General features: G+C 34.4%; 1 protein-coding gene across 1 annotated transcript; it reads left to right on the top strand.

Moving 5' to 3' along the window:
- The first annotated feature begins 11 nt into the window (after positions 1–11).
- Positions 12–19,711, top strand: LOC126970832 (uncharacterized). Its single transcript, XM_050816976.1, has 11 exons — positions 12–212; positions 3,713–3,886; positions 6,357–6,464; positions 7,512–7,841; positions 8,508–8,586; positions 9,098–9,281; positions 13,321–13,444; positions 14,330–14,478; positions 15,183–15,281; positions 17,194–17,268; positions 17,923–19,711. Exons 1-11 carry the CDS (start codon positions 162–164, stop codon positions 18,053–18,055), a joined length of 1,506 nt encoding a protein of 501 aa, XP_050672933.1. The 5' UTR covers positions 12–161; the 3' UTR covers positions 18,056–19,711.
- The last annotated feature ends 1,644 nt before the right edge of the window (positions 19,712–21,355 follow it).

The raw sequence follows: 21,355 nt of genomic DNA, 5'->3' as shown, positions 1-21,355 counted from the left end.
TCAAAAATTACAAAAATACGAATGGCAAGAACAGTTGCTACGCAACGAAAATGTCACAAACCCGGGAAATGTAAACAAAAATCAGTATATATTTTTCCAAAAACTACATCATGATAACAGAACATTAAGAATACGTGGAAATTAAAATATCAATACATAGCATGGACAACAATGCATCTGATACATTACATTCGAATGTGCTTTACTTTATTGTAAGTTTATTTTTAATTTTCTCTACATGAGGCTCTTGTTGAATAGTTTTTGTACACAACTTTAGTTTAATCTCAATAATCTCATACTGTAACTCAAATCATGTTTTGAATTGTCATTAGGTATACAATATGCCCTTTACACTGAAGAACATTCACGAGAGTCACCTAAAAGTTTTGTACAATTTTAATATTTAAATATTACCTGGGTTAACATTAAAAAATGCGTATGCTTAATAATACCATAACAGGTCGGGTATAAATAAGTAGGTAGGTTTACTTTGCAATAGTTTTTTAACTGGGAACAGACGACGAACATTATAATACGCTTTTGTTACCTTGCTATGTATTTATGTAACACAATCTTTTAACGTGATGTCACACTACTAAAACAACAATTTAATTATTTATTTTTACTTTACTAGTAATGCGGCCTGTAAAAGAAGCTTATGATTTTAAGTCAATGGGAAGTAAGTACTTGCCATACCTAAGTGTTATAAATGGCTGTATCTTTTGATTGGATTGATTTTTTTATCTTTTTCTTCATCCTTTTCTTTATTAACAGTAGTTGTTATGATACCAATACATTTCTTATGTGATAATTTATATATAGCATTATATGATTATAACTCAACATCAATCTATTAATTGGAGAATAGCGTCTCGCACTTTTTTTCTACGAATGGCATAAAAGAAGACGGTCTTATTGTTTTTAGTGGGGCAAGAATATTTAATTGAGCTAATAAGTAGGTACTATCAATGACGCCATTCACCAACTTATATAGGAAAGTAAGATCGAGGAGCTGTATTCAATTCGAGAGTGACTGAAGCTTAAAGTACTTCAATTTATCCTCGTAACTCCTAATGGCCTTACAAATAAACTTTGTATAAAGTTATAACTAACAAAGAATATGCAAAATGTTTACAATATCGTTGACAACAGTGTCAATACAATAATAATTCTGAAGTTTTCCGAATGACAAGTAGCCTAGTAAATAAACGCGGGAAACGTAAAACGTCCGAATAAACCAATCGTAAGCAAAATGTCTATTTGTAAACATTTTGCATGTTCTTGGTTTATGCTTAGTTATAACTTTATGCCAATTTTATTTGTAAGGCCGTAAGAGTTTTAACTATGTAGATTATGATCGTAAGATAGATGCAAAAGAAATCTCTTTTGTATCCTTTCGAGTCTTTGTGAGTAAATATTAAAATGTGGATTCCATACAACGCTGCAGTATTCCAAGATACTACGTACTAAAGCTGAGTAAATAATTATTTTAGTGCGAGCATCCTTAAATTGCTTACAGTTAAGAAAGAGGAAGCCAAGAGTCCTAAAACCCTTGCTAACAATATTGTCTATGTGGATATTATAGCGGAGCTTCTTGTCTAGCGTAACACCTAAATCGCGTATGTGAGGAACTTCAGACAAAAAACAACCACCAATGTGATATGTTGTTGCAAGAGATGTTTTCATTCTATAAAATTTCATAACATGACACTTGTTAGCATTTAACATCATGCCATTGTTACGACACCACAATAACAAATTGTTTAAGTCTTCCAGTAAAAACTCTGCATCTGAATTTGAAGAAAGGTCTAAAGTTCTTTAGATCGTCAGCTAATAATTAAAACTTAGAATTCTTAAGGCAATTACTGGTGTCGTTAAGACATTGGGTGCTGAAACACAACAACTATGGTTTATCGACCTTCAGTGTGGGGCGTTATTTACACATCTGTTGCGTTTACAAAATGGTCAAGCCAGCTAGAAGCCTATCAGTGACGCGTACCCATAATTATATATATCTATATATAGATTTTCCCCAACTAAAAAGTGCCTAATGCGGTAAAAGAAGTTTTCACTTCAAACACATACAGACAGAATAAAATAAAACCGGAATTTAATAATATCATCGCGCGGACAGTGGATTAGTTAAAACTTGAAGGTGGGTCAGTCATTTTGCGTATGGACTGGAGCGATTAAAGCATAGACCTATTAGTATAGTTACTAGACATCGGTTTGGCGTGGCCAACATGAGACAGTAAATATCCTTTATATATAGGTACTATATAATATAACACAAGTGATCTTTCACTATCACTTTTACATCGTAAAACACAACATCGCACCATATTTCCTTCGATTCAACTTAAAAATTGCCACTGATGTTGAATAAAAAGTAGATATTTCACACTTTTCACAAAATATCTGTGCATCGCTGTCAAGTTTGTTTAGCACACCGGGTGTGCTGACCTTGAAAAAACCGGCACACATGGCGAAACAAAAAATTTAATCATTCTATCTCATTTCTTTACATAAGACTCGCATAAGTTTTTCTTTTTCTCGTGTGAGTGAAACGGAAGCTATCAATTAGTCTAGTTACTATACTTGGTCTATGGTTTAAAGTAAACGCGTGCGGATTAGCTCCGCACGCGCGTGGAAATCCGCGTGACAGGAAAACGCCCTTATATACTTCTTACTTACTACGTATTATTCTATGGATTATTTTTGGCGATGTTGTAAAAAGCCTTGACTTATTTCTTAATGTGTGTGCGACAATAATCTGCTGAATATATCGGGATGAAACATCGTAGGGTACTTATTGACAATAATATTTTTTGGATTCCATTAACTTTTTTCCAGTATTGTATGCGACTGTAAAATTGAGTCACAGCGTACATATATCACAGGGTTTAGTTAGTACCCAACCATATCTTCTAATATATAAAATTCGGTGGAGAATCGGACAACATCTATTTTTCATCCCCCTAAATGTTAGTGGTCCAAAATAAATTTTATAATTTAATTTAATTAATTAATTATTTTTTATTATTTATTTAGTATTAACCCCAATTTTTTTTTACATTTTTTTAAAATTTGTTTAATTATGATTCAGCATTAAAAAATACATACAACTTCAAATTTTCACCCATCTACGATCAACACTTACTTTTGTATTGCGATTTTAATATTATTCTAATCCATCCACAGACACGCAATAGAGTTGCAATATGGCAATCGAATATAATGATTACTGTATGATATATTTGGTAGTTCTGAGAATCAGTCGTCATCTAATTTTATACCCTAAATATTTTAATTATTGAATTTTTTTATCACTTTATATGGCAATACATCAATTGCTGGGTCAGCGTAATATATATATTTCTTTTTTGCGTCTGATGTAACTGAACTCCTAAACGGCTGTACCGATTTTAATAAAACTGTGTCTTCAGGTGGATTCCAGAGTGGTTTAGATTCACAATTGAACTATCTCCTAAACGGCTGGACCGATTTTGATGATTTTTTTGTGTGTTCCAGTGAAATTGAGATTGGTTTAGATTCTCAATTCCGTCTATATAATATAATTCTCCTGCTCATGTGTATATTAGTGAACTCCGGCTGGCCCGATTTTTCAAATTTAAGACGTGTGTACAGGACAACGTCTATCGGGTCCACTAGTAATATTCTATATAATTTAATACTATTTCCAAACCTACAGGAAAATCATTCTGCAATAGAGCCGGAAATCAGAAAACTCGTTTCGGACAATCAGGCCTTATCGAAACAAGTTGAGGAATTATTGAAGGAGAAACTTCAACACGAAGAATATTATGGCAACAATCAGAGTATCGAGGTACAAGAGTTGAGGAGACAAGTTGGTTTACTTACGAAGGTATAAGATGTCTTGTATTTTTAAGAATAGAGTAGGTAGATGAAGCTCCCAGCCCTTGAAGGACCGCAATCACAGCTGTCAGTGCCATAGTTGACACTGACTGTGTTATTAACAAATGCGAAGTAAAATTATACCAAATTTAAAACTTTTTCGGCCTTACAAATAAACATGGTATAAAGTTACAACTGATGATAAACAAAGAAAATGCAAAATGTTACAATATCGTTGACCATATTGTCAATACAATGATAATTCTGAAGTTTTCCGAATGACAAACTGCCTTGCAAATAAACGCGGGAAACGTTATACGTCCGAACAAACCATTCGTAAGCAAACTGTCTATTTTTAAATGTTTGACTTAATCTTGATATAAATAATTCAAGATCTAAATTTGCCAAATCGATCCAGCCGTTCTCGAGTTTTAGCGAGACTAACGAACAGCAATTCATTTTTATATATATAGATAACCATGACGTTTTTAGATACGTCATGGTTACTGATCTTCGGATTTTGTTCCACTTTTTGGCTGTACGTAGCAGAAGCCCATTCACATAAATAGGAACCAATGTCACAAAGCACGTTGCATAGTGGTGGTTATAACTATATATTTTTTTAATAAATCGGTTAAAAATTGAGCCTTCATGTAATTCGGTTACGCCATGACATACATCGGACATGAATTTTTGATAACCCATAGAAAATTGTACTGCGGAGAACCAGGGACACTTTAGCTCGGTATCCGGGACGTGCGAAAAAGCATTTAACGCTACAATGTCTCGTTAGGTCCTTGCATTTTATAAAATGACCTTTATTATGAGAAAAGTGGTGAGACGAACAAGTCATTAAGTGGTAAGTGACATTGCGCACGTACACAATATGTTAAGTCTCCCTGGCCCATCAATTTAACTATCATCAGTGTCCTTCAAACTAAAATACAAAAAGTGCTTCCACACCTCATGGATGAAAAGGGTGACAAAACTTGTCACCCTTCTATCTCTCATTAATACTTTCCATTTATTACTTTCAATAAGCTGCTAGTCAGTATTTCTGCGTGGCCAGTAGCTAATTAAAGAGGCTGACTGAAACCAGAATTAGAGAATAAAAAACTACTTTTAATGAAACCGACTTCAAAAACTGAAAAGTATCAAATAACGAAATAATTTAAATTAATACACCTTTACCTTTAATATCTATTAATAAAATGCTATTATTTATATATGTATACGTATTAATAGGTTTTAAGTCAGTGCCAAGCCCAAAACAGAATAAAAGTTAATATTATAAACAGCTTACTTACTGTTATTATTAAGGTTGTCTGGCCACGTGTGTCTGTCCGCTTGGGTTCTTTTGTTCCAGACTAAGCCATTGCGCTCAAACTCACGCGTGGCGACTAGGTACTTTCTATTACATTTGGCTTGGCACCGACTTCAAAGCTATCAATACTTTTTTTTTAAGAAAATAAAGGACGAGACGAGCAGGACGTCTAGCTGATGGTAATTGATACGCCCTACCCATTACAATGAAATGCCGCTCAAGATTCTTGAAAAACCCAAAAAATCTGAGCGGCACTACAGTTGCACTCGTCACCTTGAGACATAACATGTTAAGTCTCGTTTGCCCAGTAATTTCACTAGGTACGGCGCCCTTCAGACCGAAACACAGTAATGTTTACACATTAATGCTTCACGGCAGAAACAGGCGCCGTTGTGCTACCCATAATCTAGCCGGCTTCCTGTGCAAAGGAGCCTGGTAGAGTGTAGCACAAACAAATAATAGTATTTTATTAATATAAAAGTAAAAGGTGTATTTATTGAATGAATGAAAACTCCTAAAAAGCCGTACACAAAAAACAAATATATCATCGAGGTAAGCAAAATTTTCATAAAAAATGTTCATAAAATGAATACTACTGGGCCAAACTATGTAAATTTTTTATGGGACCAAATGGCATCTATTTTGCATCAAACGAATGTAAATCGGATCGTAAATCTCAGAGTAATCGGTGTACATACATAAAAAAATACCGATCGAATTGAAAACCTCCTCCTTTTCGAAGTCGGTTAAAAAATTCAGGGAAATATATTGTGTTCTTAAACAAAAAGACTGAAAACTAAAACTGTCCTTAATATGTAACATTATCCTATCCTTAACTATTATCGATATTCTATCTATAGTAGATTGGACATTTAAATTCTCAGCAACCACAGACAGCCCCATAATATATCGTTGAAAAGATCGTGATGACAAAATCTTAAAAACGTTGAGTTTGGGTTTCAAAGGGGATCAAAAGCTATAGAATGAGGTTTATTTAGAAGAACATGCCAACAATGGTCGTTTTGAACAATTTGGTTTATTTACACTGTAACTTGTAAGTCACGTGCATTTGTGTGTGAATAATGAAGCTGTTTTCACGTTGTTAAAAGACACGGGAATGACGAGCGAGTCGTCACTAGTAATTATATAATTTCAGGAAAGAGATTCCTTACACGTACTATGGCAGACGTCACAAAAGACAATAGAAGCATTGGAAACAGAGCTGAAGACTTACCAACATTGTGATGATAGAGTCGGGAAGCAGGTAAAGTAAAAATTAAATCATCACCATCAGCCGGAAGTCGTCCACTGCTGGACAAAGGCCTCCCCCAAAGATTTCCACGACGATCGGTCCTGCGCTGCCCTCATCCAACGTATTCCGGCGATCTTGACTAGATCACCGGTCCATCTTGTGGGGCCTACCAACACTGCATCTTCCGGTAGCTACGTGGTCGCCATTCGAGGACTTTACTGCCCCAACGGCCACCTGTCCGTCGAACTATGTGCCCTGCCCACTGCCACAAATATTAACTTATAATCTTGTGGGATTAAACTGTCAAACTGAAAAAAAAATATTCATGTGGTAAGGAAATAAGACATATTTTGAATGTTATTTAAAAAAAATATTTAAGCATGGTAAATATAAATGTCTGTGATCTAACAATAACGATGTCTAAAATGGAGTTTATGTTCTTCTATTACAAAACAGTCTTTAGCTTGTGCTTAACTAAAACCTCGTTAAGAACGACATAAACTGAAGCGTTCAGGAACAAAAGAGACGGAACTTCCTTGAATATAATCAAGTCTATAGATATACATTAAATATAAGCAATGTCTAAAGATTGTTTAACGCTAAACAACAGAAAGACAGATTTGTCATAGAACTTTTTTAAATGTTGATGTTCAACATATGTTTGACTTTTTTGCAATAACACAGTTTTTTACTAAACTAGATATAGTAAATACGTCATAATCTGTTGATGTAGTGCATATAAGTATAAAGGTATAATATATTAAGCACTATATTAACATTAAAAATGTAAAAAATGTAAAACATATAAGATAACTTTGAATGCAACAACACGAAGATTTCTCTGTGACGGGATCGTTAAACAATCACACGTAGCGCCCGTTCTAGAGACTGTCACATTGACCAGCCATCGCCTCACGACAGACCTACTTCACCGAAAATAAAACTGGCTTTATAATAATAAATAAACCGAGACCTATCACATTATATAACGTATACTTATTAAGTATTTACCAACATTTTGGAATTTATTTAATTTAAAACCAAATTTCATTTCAATAGAGTATCGCTTGTGAAAGACGAGGACTAGAAATGAAATTAGATACAGCATTAGCTGACTACATGGAAATAGAAAAGCAATACAAAAAATTACATTCTGACCGGAATATTTTAGAAAAGGAGTTGAAAACGAAAGAGAAACATATTTTCGAACTTAAGGAAAAGTGTAACGATTTAGAGGATAAAGTTGCTGAACTGAACAAAACATTGGATGAATGTAAAGTAGTTTGCCTAGCAGAAAAGAAAAGTAATGAGGACATGAAATCACAATTAGCATTATGTAGAAAAGAACTTGTTGAGAAAACAAATCGAGAAGGGGAAGCCAAGTTGAAGGTATATTCAAATATTTGCTTTTATGTTTTAGTGTAATTAAACAATACTGAACACATGATAGCTAGCCTAATTAATGTTTCTCTTGTATTGATGCTAACGCTAATGTTCTTTTAAGAAAAGTGCAACTTCCTTTACTAAACTTGTCGTCTTATCTATACGCTTTTACATTCATTATATTATACATTGCATATTATACATTGCACACGATGCTACCTAATTATTTAGAAAAAAAAATGGAGTACCGACTGGTACCCAACCTGAACCCTTTGAATAAGACTGCTGTTCGTTCTATCTGTCTGTTAGCGGGCTGTATCTCATAAATCCTAATAGTTCAGTGTGTCTATTGCTGCTATATAACAACAGATAATAAAAAAAAGTTCCAAAATGGCCGCCAAGCAGATGAAAAAAAATGTTTCTTCTACAAATTTTTTTAAAAGTACATTATAGTGTTACACCTTCATATACGATTCCGTCTTTTGGTAATTTATTAAGGAATAAAAAAAAGGCTCATCAGATCCCATCACTCCACGATTACTTCACTCCATCGCTCCATTAATTTTATTTTATCTTTATTCAGGTCTTTTGTGTTAATACTGTTTAAGTCATCAATAATTATTACAATGTTAAGAAATTTTAAATAATTTTAATAACAACCTTATTTTCTAGGTCGCAGAAGCACTGCAATTGTTTGATTTTGTCAGTGCACAAAAGACTGAAGCCTTAAAAACTGTGTCGGACTTAAAAGGTATCGAGTAATATTAAAAAAAAATACTTTTGATTCGCAAAAGAAGATGGCAATTAAAATTATTCTTTACTTATATATACATATTAAATATGGATATTTTACAATAGCTCTTGTCCTACTGTTGCATGTTAAAAAAGACGTTCCTCAACTTGACGACAACTGTGCGCCTTTTTTACTTGGTGGGATAGGAGGCTAATGTTTGGCCCGCTATGTGGCCCCACTCCTTCCTTCCAGAACGATGTGTGCGTCTATCTCTTCTGCCTACATGCAATATAATACATAGGGGACTGATTTTTTAATTAAAACTCTTTTAATTTTTGGTGAACATCTACCACCACCTATTCGAATAGAGAAGGACGGGCTCAGTAAACTCACCTGACTTTTAAATGGAATTTCGTTATAATAAAATTTATTAGATATTTTAACATCAAAACACATCAGCGGATGAGCATAGGATTGATTTCATGGCAAGTGAAGTACGACTTCTTACATATTATTCTTATACTTGCAGAAGAACTAACTAAAGTCAAGAACTCGATTGCTGCAGTAAGTCGAGAAGCAGAAGAATCCTACAGACGTGAGATTGATGGTGTAAAAGAAAGATACAATGAGAAGGTGACGGACATGTTGGAACATGTTAAATGCTTAGACTCAGAGCTGGTTGAGAAAGGGATTCTATTGAATAAGGCTTTGCGGTACGTCCTGCTGTATATTTTTCATAACACCTCTTACAATCCGAGAGGAATCAACAATTTTGTTGACCGATAAGCCGAGTGTTTGCGCGTTTTAATAAGGAACTCGTGCCCCTGTCATTATCCCAGAAACGTAGTTAATCTTTTAGAGTTTTCAACACCGATATAATGTCAACCAATGGGTTATATAAAAAGTTGTTCACTATTTTCGCAAAGCCTCTCTCTTTGAGGTGAGCTGCAGATTTGGTTCAAAAACGAATTAAGACAAAACTTATAGGAATTAAGTCATATTACACAAAAAAATATCACATTATTTGGATACCCACGTTGGCATTACATTGGTATGAGCCAGAAAATGTGCTTTCTTAGCCTTCCAAAACACTACTCGGGAAAATGAACACAATATAATAAAAACATTTTTCTCAAATTGAACCTTATTTCTGCTTATTAAGTTTTAGTTTTGAATAGAGGTAAAATAGGGTGAATAGAATTCAAGGGGGGAATAGAATAAAAAGCGAAACTTTGTTCTTTCAAATATTGCTCTCACACAGTTCAACGAAATTAGCTACATTTTTTTTTATACATGGCAATACTGGCTATGATACGGCAACATAGTCATTAAATGTGAAGTTGTTTCATAATGTGAAAAATATTGTGTCAAAATGGTCCGTTACATATTGTGAATTTGTGCTGCGTAAATTTTTCGTTTCTATTTGGTGATAAAATTGAATTTAGTCATTAATACTAATTTATAGGTAGTGTTAGTTATTTATCTAGTGAAAATACTTACAGGTAAGTAAAATTAAGCACGATTTCTGTTTTAAATATAGCCAAAAGTTATGTTACTTACAGAACAAATTAATTCGGGGTGAAAAGAAGACGCCTCAGGGGCGAATAGAATTGAAGTAGGGGGTAAATAGAAGCATATAAAGGCTAAATAGAAGTGTGTAAGGTATAAATAGCAATGTGTTCGGGGTGATTAGAGTGATAATCGCTAGCGCTGCCAAAAATGTTTTGATACCTACCTACATTTTTGTAAGTGGGATAAAATAGAGTGCAACTTTTTTAAATAGTTGTTTATATTTTCCTTATGAAAAATGATTTATTACTTCGCTTTTACAGATGATTTTGGACAATGCCGCGCGTTTATAAACCCGAACCTGGAGGAGCGCTATAAAAAGTACGACAAAAATGTTATTGAACAAGCAGTGGAAGAATATCAGAAGGATAGTGGTCGATTAAAACAGTAGCTGCGAAATATAATATGCATACATCTGTGTTATATCGCCACAGCAAAGGCGCACTAAAATCACAAGGTGGACAAAGAGTCCTTTCGATGGAAGCCGAAGAATATATCATTCAATACATCAATGTTTGTGCAGAGTGGGGATATCCATTGGACACACTTGACTTAAGATATATTGTTAAAATGTATCTTAACGAGATTGGAATTGCTCAGAAGCGATTCAAAAGTAACTTACCTGGACCCGATTTCGTCCAAGGTTTTTTAGACAGACACAAGGACAAGATTTCCCAACGGGTATGCCAAAATATTAAAAGGTCTCGTGCTGCCGTATCGGCAGAAATCGTAATAAAATATTTTGAAGCGCTTAAGGAATCTTTAGCTGATGTTCCAGCAGCAAATATCGTCAATTATGACGAAACAAATCTTGCGGATGATCCTGGGCGCAGAAGAATTATTACGAAACGCGGTACTAAGTACCCTGAACGCGTCATGAACCACCCAAAGGCCAGTGTGTCCATAATGATTGCTGGATCGGCAGAAGGGCAGCTTTCACCACCATATGTGGTATACAAAGCTCAAAATTTATATAATACATGGGTTTCTCATGGACCTAAAGGTGCAAGATATAATCGTCCGACATCAGGATGGTTTGATGGTATCATTTTTGAAGATTGGGTACAATCTATCGTTATTCCATTTTTTACTAACAAACCGGGAAGAAAACTGCTAATAGGCGATAATTTATCCTCACATTCGTCAATTGACATGATCAAGCTCTGCAAAGAACATCAAATTGATTTTGTATTTCTACCAAGCAATTCTACACATTTAACACAGCCCCTCGACGTAGCTTTTTTTAGGCCTATGAAGGCAGCGTGGCGGCAAATACTTCTGAAGCGAAAGAAATCCGATTGTAGCAATGAGACATGTGTTCCAAAGGGATGTTTTCCTAAATTATAAAAAAAAATGGAGGTAATACAAGAAAATTCTGAGTCTAATTTAAAAGCAGGTTTTAAAAAAACCGGTCCGTCAAGTCAACAAAACACAACAACAGTCCGTCACAAGTGCTATCCAGAATACCATCACAATTAACAGAAAACAATAAATATAGGGAAGCCGTTGACGAGTCCGTACTACATTTATTAAACACCATGCGCTATGGATCAATTGGCGTGAAAGAAATAAAATGAAAGAGGAAACTTGATATAGTGGCGGGAAAGAGTGTTGGCGAATCTATTGGCGACTTCGTAGATCCCGAATTAACGCCCGGTCCAAGTACATCACAACAAGAAAGAAGTTTAAAACATAGTGGGAAAAGAAAACCTATTGCCACAAAAAACAGAAGGAAAATAAATCTCTGCCCCAGTTACATGAAGTCAGAGATGAAGCTGAGAACATAGCAATTGCATTAACAGAAAAAATAAAGGAAAATATTAATAACAGTGTTTTAAATATGCCGGTATATTTTGAAGATGATTTGGAATGTGGGCGATAATAAACCCTATAGCAGCAGCTGGAAATATAGAAATTAACCTAAACATTTTAAATCAAACTGATCATGTACGCGAATCAGACTGTAAATTAGTAAATAACGACAACCAATATTCACCGCCAGAAGTTACACCAAATATTTTACCAACGATTCAAAAAGAAAGGATAAAGATAATAGAAAATAAAAGATTTTTAAAAACATGCAAAAATATTTGTGATGTGAAGAAACTGAAAAAAATTTCACCTAAAGAGCCAGTAATATTGTTGAAGAAAAGTCCTAGACCAAACAATTACTATTGTAAAGATGATGAGGATAAACTAAGAGATTTGCTAAATGACGATATTATTTAAATATACATGCTATATTAATAATCATCAGATACTATTACAATTACATAGTTAAGGAACTATAAAAGGAATGTTTACTGCTATTGGCATATATTATGTTTGATTTTATTTAATTTCACTAAAATGTTTTGCTTTTTGTTGGTTTCATTAGAAGATTTATTAATTTTAATATAAGAAGAATTTTACTAAGAGTATCTATAAGAAGGATTTTTAAGGTGTCTATTTAGAAAGAAATGTTTGTTATTATTTATCTATGGTTATAAAAAGTTTTCCAGTCGTAGGCAATATCATTCTATCCCTGTTGTATTTTTTTGAAATATCGTATAAAACAATAGGTTAAAGAAATGTAAAATACAACTAACCATTTTTAACTGATTACATAAGTATATTAAATTTTGACAACCCTAGCTTTTTCTTCTTTTTACCCCCTTTTCGACTCTATTCACCCAAATCACGGGTTAATAGAAGACGCACACTTATTTTATTTAATTGTTATAAATGACTAGATAAATAAGTTTGTCTTCAACTGAAAACGGTTGGCCACGCTTTAACTCACATTTTACAACATCTGTTGCGTTTCAAACATGGGAAAAACATATAAAAATTTCGACTGAAATGCAAATTTCTTTTCTATTCACCCCATTTTACGGTGTGTAATGAACATAGGACCAGTAACTTCCTTACACGGAGCATTATTATCCTAATCCCGGTAAGATTGGCTTGGCGATGTATGGCCAATGTGTGGCGAGTTCATTTGTACTTTAATCCTAACGATTAAATATAATAAATATATTTAAGTACTGTAAAACAGAAACTGATATGTAGCTACATACTTACCGGAAAGAAAACAGTGGTTCTGAACCTTACTCCTGCAGTATTTTCGCATCACACTTAGGCATATCAGCGCGTCTGATTGGCTGAAGTTGAATTGGTGATGATTCAGTTAATGTATTTCAGAGAGAACAAAATTCTTCAAGCATCAAACGAAAGCCTTATAATAAAACAGAACGATAACATTAAGGCACTTGATCCGAAGTTAGCCCTTGCAGAAGAGAAACTAGAAGCTATATTCCAGGATTTGGTAAGTGAATTTAAAAAAAAGTTGTGGTGCAAGAAAACTTTTAAAATTAAAAATGCCACAGATCATCAAATGCCAGGAAAATTTGCATTTTAAGGGTTTTTAAAAGATTTGTATTTTTATTAAGGAAGATTATTTTACTTATTATAATATCTCTAAGTTGCACAGATTTAACGTCCGCGTCGTTTTCACCAAAGGTCGAATTATTTGTCTGGATAGATTGATTCGTGTTAATGCAGAAGTATTTCGTTGATGATTTAAATTTCCTTTACTTATGTGCCCAAAAATATATGAGGGAAGTATACCTCTTTTATTAGATTTGATTTTCATTTCCGAAAATTTGATACTTCGCGTGTTCTTCTTTCGAAAATAATGACAATATTTCTATGCATGTTTGAAAAAAAAATATTTCCTTCATTTGATAAAAGCTAAGACTATTTGGTAAATTTTCAATGATCTTGTAGCATATTATATTTTTCTCAACAAAAGATTCAACAACAAGATTATGTTCGTTCCAGGTAAAAATTTAACATTGACTTTCAATTTACTTAAATAAGTTTTGATGGCTAATAATAGTCTTATTTTTGGAGTCTATACATGTTGAGTCCAAGCTATGGGTGGACTGACAATCTTTTTATTTATGACTGCACAGTTAAGTGATCACCACTCCCCTACCCTTTTGCAACACCGCGGAGGAATTGCATGAGCATTGCTGGTGGCTACTTTCACGAGCACCTGAGAAAAAGTGTTTTGACGGAAGGACAAATAGACAATGAAGACCCATATGGGTTTCTTTTTCCTCGTTGTTTGTAGTATCGGATTAAGAATGGCACCCATTAACATTGTCAAATATTATTTTTGTATCTACTCTACCAGCTCGTTTTTTAGGTGGCATCGGAGCGTAGAAACATGCAACTGGCATGCGAGAAACAAGCTCTTGCAATGGACATGCAGAGAGTACAGGATTGGCACGCGAGAGAGCTCAAACGGAGAGATTGGGAGCACAAGTTGCTGGAAGGCCAATGCGAGGAATTAAAGTGAGTGAAGAGGAAAGCCTGTTTGGTGAATGGTCAAAGTATCATTGGGAATAATATAATAACGATGGTACAGATCAACTGATCTTAAAGTATCACCGCCGCTTATGCTCCCACGACCTGAGAAATCACAGGAGCGTTGCCAGTCTTTTAGGGAGTTTTAGGTACTCATGTTGAATCAATCGTGCACTGTTGATGTACTCCACACATCGACCTGATGGGTGACGGTGATCATACAAATGTGGATGGATTAGTAATAGATTTAAGTTGGCAAAATTTTGCTCATTCTATGATGTAACAATTATTTGGTAGTTATAAAAATAAGTATTTTCATTTTTTTTTTCAAATGGCTAAATACTGAATTGGTAATCATAGGATTTGAAATAATTGCCTGATTCCCGGTTTAATCAGGCAATTCAGGGTTTATTTGAAAACCTCTGAACGCAGTTTAAATTGTTTATTTTTTTTTTTAAATTAAAATAAAGTCTTCTTTCAGTAAAATATTACATTGGCAATATTTAAAATACTTCCCCTCCATATGACATACCGGTGGGACGCCCTGTATAATTTGTAGTACCATAATAGTACCTGCAAGTATCAGGGGTAACAAAGACTTGTTTTGACTTTTGATTAAAGTATCCAAGGCCTGTGACACAAATAAGATTTGATTTGCTAACCGCAGACTAAGCTTATGTTTTGTATTGCAGATTGCAAGTGAATCACCTGGAGAAGTCGTTGGATGAATCCCGCGATATGGTGAACAAAATGCAAGAAATGCTCGCAGCTAGGATTGCGCTTAGCCAAAAGTTAGTAGTTAATAGAGGTATTTTTTATATATCTATAAGAGGGGGCAAACAAGATGCTGACGTAGTGGTGTAGCAAACGCCCATGGACATCGTAGTAGTAGTAGCGGGAAGTCACAGTAGGGCGAAACACGAAAGGTGCAGGTTCTAGTCGAGCATAGCCCAGAAGTGAAGGATATCACTTAAAAATAACAAACTGTTTTGATTTAAAAGAGCGACACCTTTTTGTATGAAAATAAGGGACGAGACGAGCAGGACGTTCAGCTGATGGTAATTGATCCGCCCTGCCCATTACAATGCAGTGCCGCTCAAGATGATTGAAAACCCCAAAAATTCTGAGCGGCACTACAACTGCGCTCATCACCTTGAGACATAAGATGTCAAGTCTCATTGGCCCAGTAATTTCACTAGCTATGGCGGCCTGCAGACCGAAACACGGTAAAGCTTACACATTACTGTTTCACAGCAGAAATAGGCACCGATCCCAAGTCAACTTCCTAATATGCAATTATTGGGGTTGAGCAAATAATCAACTGTAAAGTAGCTCTTGTAGATAGAGCCACAGCTTGAGAGTTGAACAAGACAAACCAAGATTTACGATCGATGCGTCACTCGGACGGTTCGCTCAGTTGGTAAGAGCGCTCGGACGGAACCCGAGAGGCGCGGGTTCCAGTCCCGCATTTTCCATAAGTTTTGGTTCAAATTAAATCTGTGTACTGCTGTAGTTGCAAGTACAGATGCTGCCTTCTTAGATTCTCTATTGACAAGCCTTGTAATGTAATCATACCCATGTATGATGAGATAGTTGCTGTATTAAAGTGTGTTCTGCGTTCGGTATTTAAGTTTCATTATAGCCCATGGTAGTTTTGGAATGCGTTAGTCATCTGTCAGCTATGGACTGATATTTGCCGCTTATGATTTCCGCGCGCCGACATCTTAGTAACGTCAGCATCTTTTCAGAGGACCTACTTACCCATTACAATGATGTGGCGCTCAGTATTCTTGAAATTGTAAACGGCGTTATTATTACGGTGATCACTTTCACACATAAGTGAAGTGTCATTACCCCAGTAATTTTACCGGGCCCTTAAAACCGAAACAAAATAATGCACAAAAAGGCGCTGTTCTTCAGAAAAACGCTTCAGATCACCAATTAAAAGTACCATTAAGAGACCCCGCAAACTGCAAACTTTCGATCGGCCGATAGTTTGGTTGAGTTCGGCTGTTAAGTCGCTATTAGTTTTAAATCGGCTATTGATGAGTCTGGCCGACTAAACAATCGGTGGTGTGCGCGCCTAGAAGAGCGCTGTACTGATTTAACAGTCGGCCGATAGTTTGCTGACGGTTCAGTTTGAAGGCAATCGTGTAGCCCATCAAACTTTTTTGTCGGCCAATACCGAATCGTTATAATGTGCACACTCTCATACATCTTCATACTGATTAAGAAACCAACCAAACTATCGGCCGATCTTAAGTCTGCAGTTTGCGGGGTCTGTTACATACCTACGACTCGCTGCTGACGTCACGTTAATATGAATATGACATGCTTCCGTCCCTATTCCAACGCGCTAGTGTTATAACATCATGGATCAATGGATTATCTGTTCGTTACGGCGCTTATTATTATTAGTAATGAAATGAATGATGAAAACAGGCCATGTTTATTACTTTGGTGTGCGTGACAAACTATGTCTTACACTCGCGATTTGTATGTCACTTTATGTTAGTGTCCGTGAATTGCTCAAAATAGAAGTAAACTGTCAACCTTAATGTTTTTCGACGTTTTCACAGCTGTTACAGTCTATGTAGACATATAAATGATCTAAGATATAAGTAAATAAAATAAATTCGGGGGGAAATATTTTAAGCATAGTGACGCCTGGTATAATTCAGTAAACATGTAATGTCTCTTCAGGGTGGTGTCCACGAAAGAGCAAGAGTTAGTGGAGTTAAAAAAGCACTTGGAAAGTCAAATGGAGCTTAATAATAAGTAAGATACCATTTTCTGCTTGAGTTTCATATAAGTAAAGTAAAATGAGGGTGCTGTTTTAGTTACAAATGAAATATCTACAAGATTCGATTTCACTTAGTTCTAATCTTTCTAACAGTTCCAAACTAGTAGTTTTGATCACCAGCTGACTTCAAAATTGTGTTCAAAATATATATTTTATACACTTGCCCAAGAAATGCCTTTGTAATGATGTAAAAAATACGGCGAAAGAGCAGATAGGCAGAAAACTTGAATGTATGTAACAAAGAGTAGGGAAATCTACGTGTTTTTCCTTATTATTTTTTTTGCTGTTGATAATTTTACCGAATACGCTACTTACTAGTTATAATTTGATATAAACTTTTCATTTGATTCTGAAATCTTTTAAGAGCTGTCAGATTTGAATAGATCTCTGTGTTCAATTCTAATTGTTGAATTCAATCTTTGATAATTTGTGTTATAGCAACTAAGACTAGGGTAGGTGTTATTATATTCGGATGTATTGAGGCCCTCGACTTAGTCTCGTGCCGACAAAATGCACCCATGTTAGGAATCGCAAATTTCTCCCCTTTGCGAACAACTAATCAGACCATTAACAACTTATCTGATGCTCTCTTTTCGATAACGTATACCTAGTAATATAACTCTTTTCAGATGGAAAGAATCCTATGTCGACATGACAGAGAAGATGAAGAAAAAGTTTGAAGAGTTATACGAGGAGAACAAACATTTAAAATCTCTACATCAATTGCCATCCAATAGTTCAACTGAAAGTGTTATAATTTGATAATAATTATGAATTGGACATAGTTCCTGAAAAACGTTCCACGCCACAAACATCACATTTTAAGGAATTCGTGTTTAAAGTTTAATAAATATTAGTGTATTCCATACATGTGAGTTGGGCTACTAAGTCATGATGTCATTTAGGGAGTGTCAGTAGGGCTGCCATTTTTTGTCAGTTCGTTAATATGAATCACGTGACCAGTTTTGTGTTCTTAACTCAATTTCGATGTGATTCTGGTTTGGAACGTTTTCTGGAATTACGTCCAATTATGAAACGGCACGAAATACATATAAGTTTTTATACCCGGTTATATTATCTCTGGAACTGACGTCGATGACGTCACATCGTCGCTTTGTTACGGTGTGCAAAACAAGCATCACTAGATGTAGATAATATCCTAATATTAATGAACAAACTACGAAAATTTATTGAAGTAGGCGATACTTTGCGGATATCCATAATTATCCAAATGTTTTGTGTTTTCTTTGGTGTTAATCCCGCCAATATTTGTCTTTAAACAGTTCGACACGCGTTTCGCCTCTACACGAGGCATCCTCAGGAGATGTTTTTATTTTCTCAAAATTGTTTCCTTTAGAATTCTTTTATGTTTGTGATTCTCAGAACAAATGAAGTATGGAGATTTACTGTTGTTTTGTGACGTGATCGCGGTGTCACCATGAATGTCTTGTTGTTTTCTTACATTTTTGAGAAGTAAGACAGTCTTGAGATGATACTAATATGCTATTTGTGAGAAGTAATATGCGGTAGTTTTCCAATTACAGAGCATAATATGACTCAGTGACGCGTAATGCTGAATTTTGATTATTAGAACATCAATTAGTTTTCAAATGCACCAACAGAGTGCGCTAAGTTCAGTGTTGAAAAAAAATAATTCATAGATTAGGAACCTTATTAATGTTATGAGTATACCTAGAGTGGTATACAATAATAAGTGGTGGAAAACTAGTAACGGTTATTTCTTCTTCTTGATTCTAATTTTTTTCAAATTATTATGATAATAATTTAATTTTTAAATTTTTTATACTTTGGGTTTTTTTTAAATGACTAAAATACTTTTTAACAGTCCGAATTAGCTTTTATTATTTCCAAAAAACTACGACGAAACGAAAGCTTTAAGATTTTTTTCAACAATAGACAATATTACTGACGATAATAAATAAATAATATATCCATTAATGCCAACATAAAGAAAAAATACTTGTTAATTGTCTGCCACTGAGTAGGTATCGATTGCACGCATCACGAGAAAGCAGTAGTTTTTATTTATTTATTTAACACCAACAAGACAAACACTAATAAAAGTATAATAATATTATTACAATAAATAATAAATTCTAAGTGTTGGCTTAATTATAGGTGTTACACACATTTCAAAAACATAAGACACAAACATATTTAATTAAAATGAATGCAAACATTATCGGAATATTTACAAATTGAATTAAACGTAAATGAATAAGAAATCAATAATATTATATAATAATTAAAACATGCATCATTTCACAATTATATAGAACAAACTTATCAGTATTTATCAATTATTTGAATAAAATATACTTTTTGCCTATAATTTACAAAAAAAAATTAATATAAACGAAATACATTCCGTTTAAATGACGAAATATTGTCTGAAAATATATCAATATTAACTTTTTTATCTTTTTCATTATCCTTTTCTTTATTAACAGTAGTTGTTATGACACCAGTACATTTCTTATGTGATAATTTATATATAGCATTATAACTCAACATCAATCTATTAATTGGAGAATAGCGTCTTTGACGTGAGCGTGTGCTTTTTTCTACGAATGGCATAAAAGGCCTTATTGTCTTTAGTGGGTCACGAATATTTAATTGAGCTAATAAATATGTACTATCAGTGACGCCATTCACCAACTTATAGAAGAAAGTAAGATCGAGGAGCTGTCTTCGATTCGAGAGTGACTGAAGCTTGAAGTACTTTAATTTATCCTCGTAACTCGTAAGAGTTTTAACTAGATTATGATCGTAACATAGATGCAAAAGAAATCTCTTTTGTATCCTTTCGATTCTTTGTGAGTAAATATTAACGCTGCAGTATTCCAAGATACTACGTACCAAAGCTGAGTAAATAATTATTTTAGTGCGAGCATCCTTAAATAGCTTACAGTTACGAAAGAGGAAGCCAAGAGTCCTAAAACCCTTGCTAGCAATATTATCTATGTGGATATTATAGCGGAGCTTCTTGTCTAGCGTAGCTCCTAACCTTGTCCAACGCCTTATTGAAGTCTGTGTAGATTGCATCAACGGATTTGCCAGTATCAAGAGCCTCAGTAATGGCTTCCACAAAGGAAACAAGGTTGGTAACTGTTGATCGAGCTTTCACGAACCCATGCTGATCAGATGTAACAAAGCTTTTAAAGTGCAATGAAACGACAGTACATATAAGTAGCTCAAACACTTTTGCAAAGACAGAAATTATGAAAATAGGTCTATAATTTTTACCTCCTCTTTGTCACCGCCTTTGAATAAAGGCAACACCAGGGCTTTTTCCCATAAGGTTGGATATGTACTAGTCCTAAGAGATTTGTTGATAATCAATGCAAGTGGTAAAGCTAATGCACTAGCGCAATTATGTACAAATATCGATGGAATACCGTCTGCTCCAGCTCCTTTCCTAATATCAAGTCTTTTTAAAACATTATAAACTTGTTCCACTGTAAAAGATATATGATCAAGGCACACATTACAACAAGGGTTCATAAGATTTGAAATACTATTAAAATTTTGATGATTACTATTACTATTATTGGAACAGTATACCGACGAGAAATAATCAGCGAAAACATTACAAATGTCTGTCCCATTGGAAACAGAGTTAATATAGTTTTTAATTTTTGAAGGATACGAACTTTTGCCTCTCTTTTGTTTTAAGAATGACCAAATTAATTAAGGGTTTCATTAAAATGATAGTTCAAATCGTTCAATATATTTAGCGTAGGAGTTTGCTAGCAATACCTCACATCTTTTTTCAATAAATCAAAGGAAAGTTTATCGGAGGAGGATTGTTATATTTGCGAATTTTCATCCTATATTTATATTTTTCAATTTCAAACAACAATAAACCTTAAGAGCAAGTGCATACGGTCAGGCATATTTCACTCCATGTACTGTCGGTAATATCAGAGAAAGAGATAAACCTCATTGTTTGCCAGGTGGGGGGATATACACAGCACATATATAAAGTTTTTGAGGCTTACCTTGGTCATTTTCTACTTCTAAGCAAACCCAAAGATCCTC

The sequence above is a fragment of the Leptidea sinapis genome, chromosome 22 (assembly GCF_905404315.1).
Source record: "Leptidea sinapis chromosome 22, ilLepSina1.1, whole genome shotgun sequence".
Lineage (NCBI taxonomy): Eukaryota > Metazoa > Arthropoda > Insecta > Lepidoptera > Pieridae > Leptidea > Leptidea sinapis.
Note: the sequence above shows the minus strand (reverse complement) of the source record. Positions and strands in the feature narration are given on the sequence as shown.

What these genes read in the sequence shown, in the direction of transcription:
- LOC126970832 (XM_050816976.1), top strand. Translation starts at nt 162, where the DNA reads ATGGACAACAATGCATCTGATACATTACATTCGAATGTGCTTTACTTT. An exon ending in CGAATGTGCTTTACTTTATT is followed by an intron (nt 213 to 3,712) that starts GTAAGTTTATTT and finishes CCAAACCTACAG; the next exon opens with GAAAATCATTCTGCAATAGA. An exon ending in AGGATTGCGCTTAGCCAAAA is followed by an intron (nt 15,282 to 17,193) that starts GTTAGTAGTTAA and finishes ATGTCTCTTCAG; the next exon opens with GGTGGTGTCCACGAAAGAGC.